At 43.6% G+C, this 15,328-nt stretch overlaps 1 protein-coding gene across 3 annotated transcripts; it reads left to right on the plus strand.

The window, feature by feature from the left end:
• The first annotated feature begins 416 nt into the window (after window positions 1-416).
• DNAL1 (dynein axonemal light chain 1) lies at window positions 417-14,059 on the plus strand. 3 transcript variants are annotated; one of them, XM_078872214.1, is made up of 8 exons: window positions 417-443; window positions 4,443-4,481; window positions 7,000-7,109; window positions 8,939-8,994; window positions 9,383-9,438; window positions 11,498-11,624; window positions 12,379-12,519; window positions 13,406-14,059. In XM_078872214.1, the coding sequence occupies exons 1-8, from the start codon at window positions 441-443 to the stop codon at window positions 13,453-13,455; spliced, it is 582 nt and encodes a 193-aa protein (XP_078728340.1). In that variant the 5' UTR covers window positions 417-440; the 3' UTR covers window positions 13,456-14,059. The 3 variants fall into 3 exon arrangements, with proteins under 3 accessions (XP_078728340.1, XP_078728342.1, XP_078728341.1); XM_078872216.1 differs by lacking the exon at window positions 417-443 and adding an exon at window positions 875-1,141; XM_078872215.1 differs by lacking the exons at window positions 417-443; window positions 4,443-4,481 and adding an exon at window positions 6,707-6,833.
• The last annotated feature ends 1,269 nt before the right edge of the window (window positions 14,060-15,328 follow it).

Consider the following 15,328-nt stretch of genomic DNA (forward strand, 5'->3'; position numbering starts at 1 on the left):
ACGTGCCCCCCCCCTCCTTCTGTGACAATCAAACACGAGCACGTGCCCCCCCCCCCTCCTTCTGTGACAATCAAACACGAGCACATGACCCCCCCCCTCCTTCTGTGACAATCAAACACGAGCACGTGACCCCCCCCCCCTTCCTCCTGTGACAATCAAACACGAGCACGTGACCCCCCCCCTCCTTCTGTGACAATCAAACACGAGCACGTGACCCTCCCCCCTCCTTCTGTGACAATCAAACACGAGCACGTGACCCTCCCCCCTCCTTCTGTGACAATCAAACACTAGCACGTGACCCCCCCCCCCTCCTTCTGTGACAATCAAACACGAGCACGTGACCCCCCCCCCCCATCGTTAGTCGATGCTGTCCCGTTGCCTTGACGACCAGGCGCCTGTGTTGTTGCGTTGCCTAGCGACGATGGTTAAAGCGCCACGCCATGGTGAGTGCAACGCGGCCCGGCGCTCGCGTTATTTTGTACATTTTTGCTAAAGAGAGGGCTAAAGGTGAACACTGTACATAAAATAAAAACCCAGCAACAATTTAAGGAATTGTTTATATTGTAAAAAGCAAAAAAAAATCACACTCACAACCCGCCTCCACAACAAACAAGCTCGCTTATGCGATAAACTGACTCAATTCGAGACACGTTTTAGTTGTTGACAATGTTAATGGTGTTTGTTGCTGGGCGCTTGACACGTGTCTGGGGCCTTCAGGCCTGTGTTCAGAAACTTCGCTTGTTGTTGTTGTGTGCAATGATCGTGATTGCTCACACATCGAGCACACTTGTGGTTTAACACGTGCGTTTGTGAGGGTGCTCTTAGCAGTGGCCTAGCAGTGGTAGGAGGCGGTGACCCAGCCATTAATCTGTTGCGGGCCGCTAAAATATGGTATAATTTTGTTGGAAGTCAGCTGTAGTTGCGCCGTGGATTTATTTGCACCTCCGTCAGAATGTGGAGTTGGCACACCGCCGGCTCAGGGCTGAGTGGGGATTAACACTCTTCTGTCAGTGGATAAGTTCGGTAACCAGAGTGGTGAAGTATGGTCAAATAAACCCTCACGACCCCTCAGCCAGCAGTGAATCTTCGAAGGGGCTAAAATTAACCCGTCTGGACCTCCGCTAAGTCGACTCCGCCAAAAGTGAGTACAGTACAGTGCCCGATTAAGCTAGTGCGGGGCCTGTAGCATATGTTATAAAGGGGCCCTAAATAAATAAAAATATTAAAACACAATTTTTTTTACTTGCATAGTAAAGTAATTGTATGTTTTCATTTGCTCTACAGCCAGATAATACGACAAATCGCACAACTTAAACACCCGGTCGTTCATAAAAGTTAAAGGCGGTATAGTACTATAGTAATAGAGCAAGTGCAGAATCACTGAATCGGAATTGACAGCTTGAAAACATATAGCGTGGGGCCCTTGAAAGTGTGGGGTCCACAGCATATGTAGTAGCTACTTGTGCTACTGGGATATAATCCGGCACTGATACAGCTCTGAGCAGTGGGGTCAGAGTGGGTTTATGAACTGGGGATGGTGACAAAGATCGTCTTTGGCTGTGTGTGCGGTGACATGGGGAGCGGTAGTGTAGTAATTGTGTAAATATCGCCGCTGGGGGAGACAAAGGCGGCCGTGTGTGGTGCTGGCCACCCCACCACCCCCCTCGTGTGCCGTGGCGGCCCTTTATAGGTGCTCGCTAACAGCACTTGCCCCAACAGTCTATGAAGGCTACACGGGGGATCTTTGTCTTTGGTGACGTGGCCCCACTTAATGCTTAAGTAACTATTGCTGTGGCAGCCGTACGGACCTTAAGAGGTGCTCGCAAACTATTTACGGCTTTTTGGTTCTATGTGGGCAGTAAGAAAAAGTGGGGGCTTACTTTTGTTTAAGGGACACTCACATCCGAACACTACAACTCCACGCGTGTGGGTGAGATTTAATACAAAATAGTTTTATTTTATATTATAAATTTTATTCTATATATTTTTACATATATATATTTTGTAAATTGTTTCATTGTATGTGTATATTTTTAAGTGGGAAATAATTAATTAATGAAAATATCAAACAATTCAATTCTCACGACGTTTCGACTGCAACACAAGCAATCATCATCACGTGTGAAATCCACAGCAAGAATATTTTGAAAAAAGTGGCGGTTTTTGGTTTGATTACCTTTGTTATACTTTGCACTCCTTTCGTTTTTTTTATTGTTCAGTGTTGTAACGGTCTGACTCGCCCCTACTGGACATCTGTAAAAAAATAGCTTTATAGCTAATCGGATTCCTCCAGTATAAATAAATATTCTGCTTCTGAGAGCACACCTTGGAGGTAAGGGAAAATGTCACCTGTTGCAAATGCTGTAGGATCTGGCAGAAGGAATCGATTTTTTTAAATACCCTATCTGTTGATCAGTTGTATAAAGTTCATGCTCATAATAAAGGTTTTAGGGTGAGATCGCATTAGTCTAAATGTGTCGTATCCCTCCACCACCCGACACAGCCTGAAACTAATTGCCGCGTTTTGTTTCCTGTGTCGGGTGGTGGAGGGTTACGACACGTTTATACTTAACGCGATCTAACCAAAAAAAAACCCCCTCTATTATAGACGCAATCAAGTTCACACTTTGCTGTTGTGCATTCTGCTGGCAAGCCAGGGGTATGACACGTGGATGATCACTGCAAGGGAGTGTCCCGCGCGACATTCGAGCAGTTTGTTCCGATCCTCCAAGCCTCGCCACATCCACAGTGCTGGGTTACGGGCGTGCATACCCACTACCGCCGGGTGATGGCAAATATTGATTGATACTGGACGAATTAGATTAACTATAAAGCTCTTTTTTTCACAGATTTCCAGTAGGGGCGGGTCAGAACGTGACAACAACAAATGATACAAAAACACCATTGGAACCTCCTTTGCCAGTAGTAAAATATGATGATTGTGTTTTTACCATTTTATCTGGCAACAAAACTGACACCTTTTTTACAAGGAGTCATGAGTGCGCCTTTTGGCGTCATCTGGTCCAACACCATGTGAGACTAGGCTCTAAGAAAAGCTGTCTCGGGTGTGGACCAATCAATTTCAAGGACAGTGCATACATTATCAGAGTTGTGTGTTTTTGTTTGCATTCCGACTGCAGATATTGTGATCTATGCAAACATGACTCCTTGTAAAAAAGGTGTCAGTTTTGTTGCCAGATAAAAGGGTAAAAAAACAATCATGATACAAAAACACTACAGGAGTACACAGTATAAAACATATAAACACATCACTTAAAAATATATGTATACAACTAAAGTTTTTTTACACCATTGGAACCTCATTTGCCAGTAAAAAATATGATAATTGGTTTTTTACCCTTCTATCTGGCAACAAAACTGACACCTTTTTTTACAAGGAGTCATGTTTGCATAGACCACAATACCTGCAAACATGACTCCTTGTAAAAAAAAGGTGTCAGTTTTGTTGCCAGATAGAAGGGTAAAAAACAATTATCATAAACTTTTTTTTTAATCTTACCAAGCCCACTGAGACATTCACTTATTTTTCAGAAGCGAACCGAGGGTGAGGATGGCATCAAAGACATTCTTGACCTTGAATCTGTTTGCACCCCCCCCCTCACCCTCACCACCTCATCCATCCCGAGTAGTTACCTCTGAATGGGGGGCACACAGGGTGAGGTGGGGGGGCGGTAGGGCGACTAGCAACGCAATGCAGAAACGCACGGGAGGGGCACGACACGGTCAATGTTAAACAGACCCTAAGCAAATGTTAAACGCTGAGTCTTCTTCTTCCTAGCGTTGTTCCCGCTGTGGCGCAGGGTCCACTTTTCGGCATTGTCTTCTCCATTTGGCTCGGTCCAGGGCATCTTCAGGGGATGCGTTGACCGTCTTCATGTCTTCCTTTATTCGGTCCATCCATCGCTTCTTCGGACGCCCGCGTGGACGGCGGCCCTCTGGCTCAATACGCAAGGCAGTCTTGGCCACTGATGTTAAACGCTGAGTAATAGGAGTAAATATGGGACCTGCTTTTGTCTATCATGCATTCTGCTGGAGATTTCAATGCACTAAGTTTAGATTTTTGTCCAAGCCCCAACAATCGTGCACATATGATGTAAATGATTCAGGGTGAATTCCCACCACTGGTGTTAAATATTGCACCAACTTTCGATTTAAAGCTTTCGTGACTGCAGGGATTCATCTTCTTGGTTCTTTCGGTAAAGTCACGTAGAATCTACGTGACTTTACCGAAAGAACCAAGAAGATTGCACCAACTGTTTATTGTTTACTCGACTATAAGAATGTATACAGGTGGTGGGCCCAACCACGACTGTTCACTAGGAGGGGGGGGGGGACCTGGGACCCCCAGACTCTGAAACACTCTTCACTTCAATATGTGCCTAAACAAACGGATGGTTTTGTGTATTTGTGTTTATTTACAGGCAAAGGCAACCTCGATAAAAGAAGCAATAGCGAAATGGGTACGCATTAACACACACCGAATGATTCCTTTTTTTTATATGTGAATTATTAGGAATGTATTGATTAATAGATGCTCAAGAATAGTACTTGCCCCAAACGTCTGTTAAATCTATACGGGGAATCTTTGTATTTACTCCCCCTCCCCGCCCTCTTCGCTTTTCAACTTTTATTTTAATTGTCACAATTCGATCAAATAATTATCGATTCGGGGTTATTTTTGCATTGTGGTGAATGTCGGGCCCCAGAGTGATTACACATTTCACGTCAACCAATTCCAACATTATCAGCAAATTATAATCAATTCGAAGAGCATTTACGTTTATAATGCATGTATTGTCAGTTACACAAGAACTAATTAAGCAAATGAACCACGTGTGTGCTTACATCACATAACCATCATGCAGTTCATGACGTCAGAAAACGTTTATAAGGCACATGTTTCGTGAGTATTAGCTATCTTCTTTTTTAAACTCTTTAAATAAGAGTTGTTGTGACTGTTAATCATTGTTAGTTCACAATAAGTTTAATATTTAAGAAATTTTTAACAAGCAACGATAATCACGATATGATGATATTTTGAAAACGGAGTTTACGAAAATTGTGGATCTTATAACGTACGATATATCATTGTTTTCTTGCCATGTTTAGTTTTAATCAATTAATCGATGCATCATTACATACTGAGTAATTGTGCAGCAATTTGCCAGGAGTTATGGCCCAATTGATTGGACATCAAAGGCACCATTCCCGCATCATCAGCATCATCCGCATTGACTTTTGTCGTCCATAACATTAACAGGGATGTCAGGATGTTTATAGGGTACAGTACTTAAATTCCTCAGCCTGTGTTCCCCTCCCCCCTTCCAATGAAGTGATGTTTGTGGTTACCGTTTAATTAAGGACACCCAGGACCTTGTAATAGGAATGTGGAATCCGCACCAGTAATATTGGAATTGTAAATGAGAAGAACACTGTGTAATTCCAATAAAAGCAGATACGTTATTTGACATTCTGGATAAGTTGGTAACACGACGTTAATGTATAAATAAACACAGTAATGGGTTCCTGAGCCCCTAAATGACAATTCATTAATTCGTTTAAAAAAATCACTTGCCAGCCCCTGAAAACAACAAAGGTTTGATTAAAATATTGGTGGAACCACTTGTCCTATAATTCGCTTGTGTTTGGGAATAAAAACACGAAATAGTTAACATTTTGTAACATGACCAAAATCATACATTCTGTCTGGCATTCATTTCATCATCTTAGTTCTTTACATCTTAGTTCTCTAATATGGACAAATGTCTTCTATATGCAGCCATGCCACCTTTGTGAACAGTAGAGAGATGACCCCTTTTAAGAAGAGTTGAAACTTGTTTTTTCGGGAGGCTTTAAGACTCATTGCGTGGGTATAGAGTATAGACAAACGACGTTATGACTGTAACTTAAAATAAATTATAATCGGGCAACACTAATGATGAATGTACTTCACAAAAACAAAACCTTCATTTCATTGTAAATATGAGAGACGCGCAAATTGCGGAGGGTATGTATCGACAGATACTAAATCATTTTAGATTTCTACACGTGTATATAATATACGGGGAGGTGCGGTGGTTAATGCACTGCGCTATGAATCTGGGGACAATGGGCATACACCCTTGATTTTAAATAAATGTCTGATATATACCTGTGAACCTTGTAAACCAATGTTCGTCTACGTTTGTTCAAGAAGGTAAACTCCAGAGTCGTCTAAAATGGCCAGCAGACTGGTGAACCAAATATTATATTTAATAAAATGTGTACATTATGGAAACAAACCCTTTGTTTATTTATAATTTAATGAGCTACAATCCATCACGACAGTGCATAACACATTTTGTGAAGACTTTAGTGTACAGTAATTGAATTTGTGAACAGTTAATGTGCTAATTTGTCCTGGGTGTGAAGTTAAATGGCATCTTGTGATGTTTCATCTAAAAAAAAACACCGCTGAGGACAGAAATGGGAAACCCCCCTCTAAATAATATTTCCACTTCTGGCTCAAGAACACTCGAATACTCCAGTCGTGGCATAGCCATCAAGACAGCAGAAAGTGGTCCACAGGCCAGAGGGGCCCAGGTGCCGTGCTGTAAAGAGGGGGGGGTAAGAGGAATTTGACAGGGGGCCCCATTTCATCCCCTGCGCCAGGACCCATGCCGGCCACACTACGTCACCAGAATGTGCAGAGTGCTGTTGCCAGGTGAAGAGGGAGGGTGCCGAGATTGGATGTGATGGAGAGAACGCGAGCCATGCACCTGCCCTTGTGCAGATTAATGTGAAATCGAAAGAGAGATGTGCGAATGTATGAGGTGTGCCTATACAATCAGGACATGGAACATATTTTCGCCGCCAGCACACCGCATTCGGTCTACCTGCGACTTACGAGCCACGTGCCAGCAATCCGCAAAATATTGAGTGATGAATTGAGCCGTGCATACGATCGTAATTTTTTTTACTCTCTCTCTGTGTCTCCAGGAGGAGAAGGCAGGCGAGAAGGCGGGTGAGGCGAAGATCGTGAAGCTGTACGCGCAATACCCACCCATCGAGAAGATGGACGCATCCCTGTCGCTGCTCGCCAACTGCGAGTGCGTGTCGTGTCCGCCCCCCGTTCCCGCTCGTCGTTTGCGCCCCTAATTGCGCTGCTGTCGAAGCCGAGACCCTCGCCCAGTTCCCAGCTCCCTGGGGGGACGGGATGACAGCTCCGGTAGACGTTACAGTGGCGTCGTGCAAAGCGTGCGCGTGGCAACGTACGTGCATGTTTATATTATCACCATCAATTATTGTTGGTACAGTTGTACTGCTGCTCCTGTTGCTTCTGTTTATTTGAAGTTACAGTCATGGCGCAATATAGGGCAGCATAAATAGACATGATACTGGAGGACCAGATGCCATGCTCTAAATCCAGCAGTATAGAATCAAGGTCTTACTTCAAACCTCAGTCTATATCTGATTTAGATGCACTGTTAAACCCAGTGCATCTAAATCAATGCAGTTATGTTTAATATGGAATTCACTTCCATATTATGTTTAATATGGAATTCACTTCCATATTATGTTTAATATGGAATTCACTTCCATATTAAACATAATTATGTGAAATCATAGTCCACGTTAAAGCTACATTGATGTAAATAGCGTGCAGCCCTTTATCAACTCACTGCTATATAACGGCCTCCCCATGCTGTGGTGGTGTTTGGGGATGATGTGACCATACTTCACCATGCCAGTCAGTACAGGTTCGTGAATGTGGGGGCCCAGAACTGGTTCAGATGTCACTCACGACTAATTCAGGTCACCAGGTTAATTATGCAATGTGCTAACCACTGCACTGGGTTACCTATTTAAAGATAAACCTAGGTTTGTAGAACCAGGTACCATGTTACACTTAAATACATGGAATTTGACTTCATGTTAAAGCTCACCCTGTGAAATCTGATTGCTTGGATACAATCCTACCACTGTGAAAAATGTCATGTTATACACATAGGCCCAGATTCCCATTGTGACGACTGTTTGCCTTTGTCAGATGTTTTATGTAAAAATTTGACAATGTCCCTGATTGGCAACAATTGTGGTGAATCAGCAAAACGATTTAAATCCAACATTTTCTCAAGATGAGATTGAGAGCTGTGAACGTCTAAACTCGGTGAGAGCCCTTTGAGTGACTAAGGTATTTTTTTGCAAAGAAAAGCCTGGGGTGCAAAACAATGCCATCATTGTCAGCCATAGTCAAATCACTACATGACAGAAGCCCTGGTCATCTCTCACGATCCTTCAATGTAATTATCTAGCATCTGCATATGAGCTGACTTCATCACTCCATCTCTCCTCGGAGAAGGTGCTCTCAGAAGTGTTCCATTTTATGTGTCACTCCATCATTGTACAGTAGAAAATAAAATCTCGGGAAAAAAATAATATGTTCATGAAGACAAACAAAGATGTGACCAAGAGAACATTTTAATTATTCTAACACATGCATTTGCAATCATACACATTCCATGCACTGAAATTATGTTTTACATGCAGTTAGATTGCATGGAGGTATATTTTTTAAATGTGGTTCGACTTGAAAGGGTCTACGTGTCCTGGTTGCTTGCCATTTATTTACCTTGGGTATTTTTGGAGTTGTGTTTTTTTTCACGGTGGTACGTGGACGTGTGTTTGTGCGAGTATGGGGCGGTGTGTGGGCGTGTGTTTGTGCGCTTGTGTACGTGTTTGCGCGCATGTGGATGTTTGTGCACGCATGGAAGCACACGTGGCCATATCTGCTCAGCCTTTGTCGGCAAGCACTGTAATTGATGAATTTGTATCAAGGTTTCGAGGTTAGAGAGTTCCTTTTTAATCTTGGCAAAAACAACTCATCCTTGTTTTGGTGCAGTATCCCTGTTTTTTTTCTCTCTCCTCTGTCACACAGGAAGCTGTCCTTGTCCACAAATTGCATCGAGAAGATTGCCAATCTCAATGGACTCAGTAAGAGACCGATTTTTGTTCTGCTGATTTACTAAGAGCTGTGTGCTCGCAACGAGATTTCAGATTGCTTTTGGGATTGAGCTCGTTGTGAAGCAGTCTGGTTTTTAGTCTGGCCTTTAAATGTCTCTTTTTAGCAAAACGCGTCTTTTTTTGTTTTTATTTTAAAGTGTATTATCTTGAACACTGATTTGTGAGCTGGGTGCCTGTTTTTGTCTTGAATGCGTTATTGGGACTCATTTGCGCGATTAGTGTTTTAACAGAGCGTGAATCGTGCTGTGTGGTGTGCACGTCGGGCATTGTGACACACCTTGGTGTGTTTGGGCCTTTAAATGTGAGGCGCCGTGTAATGGTGGCCTCTCTTATTTTTGTTTTTTATCGCCACTTGCAGAATTCATCAAGATTTTGTCACTTGGACGTAACAACATCAAAAACCTCAGTGGTCTGGTGAGTCGTCACGACTGACACAACATTTCCTGGTTAGAACCAAAACACGTGAAATGGTGTGGCATTATATAAAACGTATATAAAATGATTAATGTACAATCTACATCTGGATGAAGGCCTCCCCATACCTTGCAGATTGTGGGGGTCATTTTAACGATACAGTATTCCCTCGTTATTCCGAATATTTTTTACTTATACTGGAAGAATCCGATGATCTATGAAGATCTTTTCACAGATGAGGATACGTTTCAGAGATGCTCTTGAATAGAAAATTTTGCGGATAATGATATTGACCTATTTAAATAAATACGTAAATAAGCAATTAAATATATGTAAATGATCATAACAGGAAACTTACAAAAATGAACTTCACCTCATCACTTTAACTCATCACTTTCCCACATCACATTCTCTCTCATCACTTTCTTTCTTTCTCTCGCTCTCTCTGGATGCAGTCGTGTAGAGTTCCAGATGCGATTTGCGGATAGCCAAGATCGCGGATAGCAAGTTCGTGATTAACGAGGCAATACTGTAGTTCACCATGCTGGTCAGTGCGGATTAGTGGAAGTGGGGAGCATAGACGTAGAAGAATCAAAGCACAGTGCAACAGTAGATTTTGCTGAACTGCCTCTTTGCCACCTCGCATATGCCACCTCACATATGCCTATGACAACCTAGCATGGATTGTGGTCACCCATCCAAGCACAATCCATGCCCAAACTGCTTAGCTTCTGAGATCTGACGAGATTGGGCACAATCCAGGTGATTTGGTCATAAGCTTTGAACTTATATCCAAATATATATTTCCAGTTTATTATAATATTGATAAGTACTAATAAGGGTAATTTATAGAGAAAAGTCTCATCGAGTATCAAATATCCCTTTTCAGAAGGATCCTATTTCAAGATGTTGGGAAACGCTCCTGTCCGAGTATATTTTGCACGCATAAAAAAACGGGAGTACCCGTAGACAACCATTTTCATGAGGAGATCACACGGAAAATTCCATGCAGATAAATCAGCAACCCACTTTCTGGACTCCCACCTATGGCTAACCGCCCCATTGCCCTACTGATGCACGAGTGTCTCTTGCACATCACAATTCCATCTCTGTGTGATTCACCAACCCAACTTCCAAGGCTTTGCATTGCAGACATGTATCTTTGCTGCTTCACTTTTCTCTGACCGAGTGTATGTGTGTGTACATGTGTTTGTGATCACACACACGTCTGGGGAGCGGTTTGTAGCGGTTAGCGCGCTGCACTAGAAACTCGGTGAACCGAGTTTAATTTCCACTCACGGCCCACATCAGTGACGATTATTTGAGCCGGTACTGGGCCTCTCCTAGATAAACTTAGCCTCAAATGAGTACCTGGTGTGGTGTGTAAACATCACCATTAGGGAGACAAAGAGTGTCGAGCGTGGTGTTGGCCACCCACCCCCTCGTGTACCATCCCGGCCTTCATAGGTGCTCGCGAACAGCACTTGCTCCATTCTGTTAAGGCTATATGGGGGATCTTTGTCTTTGTGATGTCGGGAGCGGTGTCGCAGTTGTTAGCCCACCATATTGAAATCCCAGCAACAGGAGTTTTATTCCTGACCACGCCTAACGACAGTTACAAAAGTGAGTTCTGAACCAGTTCCGAGCCTCTGCTAGGTGGACAGCCTGAAATGAGGACCTGGTTCAGTGTATATGTATACATCAGTGTATATATATGTATACATCAGCACCGAGGAGACATAAGTGGCCGGGCATATAGCTGGCTACACCATCCTCTTGCCAGGTGCTCACTAATAACACTTACTCCAAGTCTATTAACCCTTTCCCATTCCGATGATGTACACATACGCTATTATAGCGTGCGGTCGTTTCGCTACGGTTCTCTGCGGTGAGTGCAATGTATTTTACAACAACAGTACTATGCCTGTCTAAATAATATTAATGCTAACCGATTGTGCGTTTCGTGATTCAGCGGTGAATGTGACCCACCCTGCAACTTAGAGATGTCTCGGAATGGGGTTAACGACCACATGGGGGATCTTTGTATTTGTGGTGGCAGGAGGCTGTGGGTGATACGCTGGAGGAGCTGTGGATCTCCTACAACAACATCGAAAAGCTGAAGGGCATCCACGTGCTGAAGAAGCTGCGTGTGCTCTACATGTCCAACAACCTTGTCAAGGAGTGGAGTGAGTAGCGGGGTGAATTTGGGAGGATGGAGAGCGAGTGGGTGGGTGAGCGAAAAGTGAGTGGTGGGGTGAGCGAAGAGTGAATGAGAGGTGAGTGGTGTGCAAAGCCATCCCAGGTGATTGGGAACCTTGGTACAGGCCTGGATAAAATTACATTGTGATCACCTGGATTCAATAAACCACAAAACTCTCAAAGTGAGTTTATAGGTACAACATTTATTTCATTAAGAAAACTGTGAAAACATAAATTCAAAGCACTGCACAGGAAGAATCCAAATTAACACTTTAATTTATTCAGTCTCATAAATTATTATCACCTTATCCCAATACACAATTAGCATATCTGTTCACGTGAACGCACTGTGAATGCCTGTCACTGTTAAGTGGTCCGTATGTTTTAATGGTCAATGTCAGCTCAGTGCAGAGTCCTGCATTAGTTTGGGTTCCCACGGGTACCCGCAGTATGCTCTGACCTCTGAGCTACCCGGCCACCTCAATGCGACGTGTTTTCCAAGTTGGGCCTTCCGGGTTAGGCTGCATGTTGAGCATTTCTTCTAATTTCTTCTTTCAAACCTCCGGCGACCCACTTCAACTCCTGGAGATGCGTGCAGGAGTTAAGCGGGAGAAAGCTTGAGAGAAGAAACACGTGATATGCAGTCTAATCCGGAAGGCCGCGGTTGAAATACGAGTGGCTGTGAAAACCTAGGTGTGACATCGCCGTGTTGTTTTACTGGGTGGTGTCGGTGTGGCCTAGGCGAGTTTGTGCGGCTGGCCGACCTGCCTGCGCTGGCCGACCTGGTGTTTGTGGGCAACCCCCTGGAGGATAAACACTCGGGCGAGGGGAACTGGATGGAGGAGGCAACTCGGCGCCTGCCTCGGCTCAAAAAACTCGACGGTGAGGAACTTGGTCCATCATCCCTCAAGGGGTTGGTAAAATATCTACCGCTTTGTGAAAAGTCAACGGCGATCGTTCAGCAGTTAGACTGGCCCTCGCTGGTGGAATGTGAAATTTTCAGCGCAGCTTCAGGGCCACAAACCGAGATGGTTGCTGCCCCATGGCTCAGCTCACCCACCCCCAGAAACATGCATCCTGGGTTTCTCAGCCCCCAGCAGATGAGTGGCTCAAGCACCTGGCTTAAAGGGGGGAATTGGACAGGGGGCCACATTTAATTCCTTGCACCAGGGCCCATGCCAACCATTACAGTAGGACCACGGCTCAAACCCGTGGTCCTACTGCACCACACAGGGTCCTATCTCATCCCACGCATCATTCACCAACTACATCCCTCATGTTCACTTTCCCCAAGCACCACCGCCATCACGGAGCACTTCCCCGCACCTCTCACGCATGCAATGCCACATCTCACATCCTCGTAGGTGGATTTGACAAAATATAAACGTACATTGTGAGACCCCCCCTTATCAATCCATTCCTGGACGAGGGCCTCCTCACACTGCTTGGGTGGTGGAGGCTATTTGACCATGCTTCGCCATGATTGTCAGTGCGGGTTTGTTATGGTAAAGGGTCGACGTGGAAGCATCTGTGTACAGAATGGATTTTACTGTGCTGCCCTCTACTGCCCACCACGTAGTCCTGCAGCCCTATAAATACCTGTGTGCATGGTCACCCGTCCAAGCACTGTCCAAGCTCAATTTACGTAGCTTGCGTGATCTGACAAGATTTGGGTCATTTAGGGTGATGGGCGTCCATCAGCCAACGTCAAATCATCATGACGTCATTGTAACCATCGCGCTGTCCTCGACCCCCCCCCCCCATGAAGGCTCTCCAGTCATCAGGCAAGACGAGGAGGAGGCCGAGCCAGAGAGTTGAAGAGAGTGACGTGCAGAGGAGGACGGACTCGTCTAATGGCTTCCATGTCCCGTCACAGGCCTCTTGTCCTCCACCCCATTAGAAACTGTTACACGTTTGCCAATATTCACCGACACACCAAGTTCCTGATGGACAATTAAAAAAACGAAATCCTGGATTTGTGTACAGGTATGAGGAATGGAGCCAAGAGATCTAACGTTATTTTCTGTTAAATAAAAAAAAAATATATACAATTGCATGTGATCATTTGTAAGTTCTTCCCTTTCATTTGTTCGGAGAAGAAATCAATACGGCATTAACACTGAGATGCCTGTGGTGTCAAGCTTAGCAGTCAGCAACAATGGACTCGCAATCGAGAGCTCGCCAGTTCAATCTCCCTATGCGGCATTTAAAACGACGATGCACGTTTCTCCACCCATCCCCCCCCCCACTGCCGCTGCCCACCTAGCAGTATAAATGGGTTCACTACAAGTCGATCGACAGCTCACCGCATGCGATGGGGTAGAGTGCGCGTGCTCCCACCTCTGCCAAAATACCAGGGCCAAAAGACACGCTGGATGTTTCGTTGTTCTCTGTAATATTTATTGGGAAGGGTGCAATTACAATTTCGTTCAGAAACTTTTGTACAAAGTACAGTAAATAAACATTGAAGCGGCTGTGAGATTGCCAGATATGCGACGTTGCACTCTACATGTCTGCTCAATTTGTTATAATGTAACATGCCACGATAAATATTTTGACATTTTCATCAACATTAACATTTGGAAAATTGTGAATGTCTCATTGTTTATAACCACTTTAAAAATGATGTAAACCATGTTCCAAAACATTGCCTAATATATAGTTTTATAATCAAAACAAATCTATCCATATCGCATATTTTGGCCAAACTGTTACTACACGAGTTCATGTACTGACTTTTTTATACATACAAAAAAAGTAATTTGCTAAATTTGTTTCATGTTCAGTAATTTTGGCTTTAACGATGAATCGATTCATTTATTCATATTCAATCTCAATATTAATGAAAGAACATTCCAGATGCTATAATTAAAAAGCCGACAATGTGTGCGCATCGGTTTAAGATTCAATGTTTTTCCAATTGTATACTTTATTATTGGTATGCTTTTTTACCCAGGAAAGCTTCACTGAGTCTCAGGATTATTTTTCAGGAGGGTCCTACCAAAGGTTTTTGCAGGAGGTGGCGACGCTGATAAGTTTAATCCCAACTGAGTAATTTTCAGGTAATTTTTCAGAATTGGGATGTTACATCGTATGTTTTTTTTTATGCAACCCATTCTTTAAAGGGAGAGAACATACCAACTCCACAAGGAGCCCGAGTTGGAATAACAATTCTTACAACCTGGACAAAGAAACATGTTTGCAAATGTGCAACCAAGGTTTTGCGTTGACGGATAATTTAAACACTATCATGGGACCTTTTTTTCCCAGTATCAAAGTATGAAAATATTAACCCGTAAAAACAAAGTTTTTCACTATAAATCCTTTATATGCGTGGCGGCTAGAGTCCTCTCGTCCTCTGGCTTGAGATGGGTGCCACCTATGGGTCAGATGATTGCCTGGCAGCATTAAGAAATTGGTAAATATAAAAAAAATTCCTAAAAAGTGTAAAATTTTGCAATTTTTTTTTCACGAAAATTAATTGTCACGCACAGCGAGTCTGTGTGGAAAATGTCAGCTCGATTGGATCACGGGAAGTGGGTTAAAAAACGACCGAAAGATTTGCACGGTCGTAAGCGCGCAAGCAAGCAAGCGAACTTAATATAAAGGATTTAAAAATGAGAATAGGTTTTACCCTTTTCTGGCAATAAAACAGTCGTGTTAAGATGTTCAAACACCAAATAGATACATT

The sequence above is a fragment of the Lampetra fluviatilis genome, chromosome 33 (assembly GCF_964198595.1).
Source record: "Lampetra fluviatilis chromosome 33, kcLamFluv1.1, whole genome shotgun sequence".
In the NCBI taxonomy this organism is placed as follows: domain Eukaryota; kingdom Metazoa; phylum Chordata; class Hyperoartia; order Petromyzontiformes; family Petromyzontidae; genus Lampetra; species Lampetra fluviatilis.

What these genes read in the sequence shown, in the direction of transcription:
- DNAL1 (XM_078872214.1), top strand. An exon ending in AAGAAGCAATAGCGAAATGG is followed by an intron (nt 4,482 to 6,999) that starts GTACGCATTAAC and finishes CTGTGTCTCCAG; the next exon opens with GAGGAGAAGGCAGGCGAGAA. An exon ending in CAACCTTGTCAAGGAGTGGA is followed by an intron (nt 11,625 to 12,378) that starts GTGAGTAGCGGG and finishes GGTGTGGCCTAG; the next exon opens with GCGAGTTTGTGCGGCTGGCC.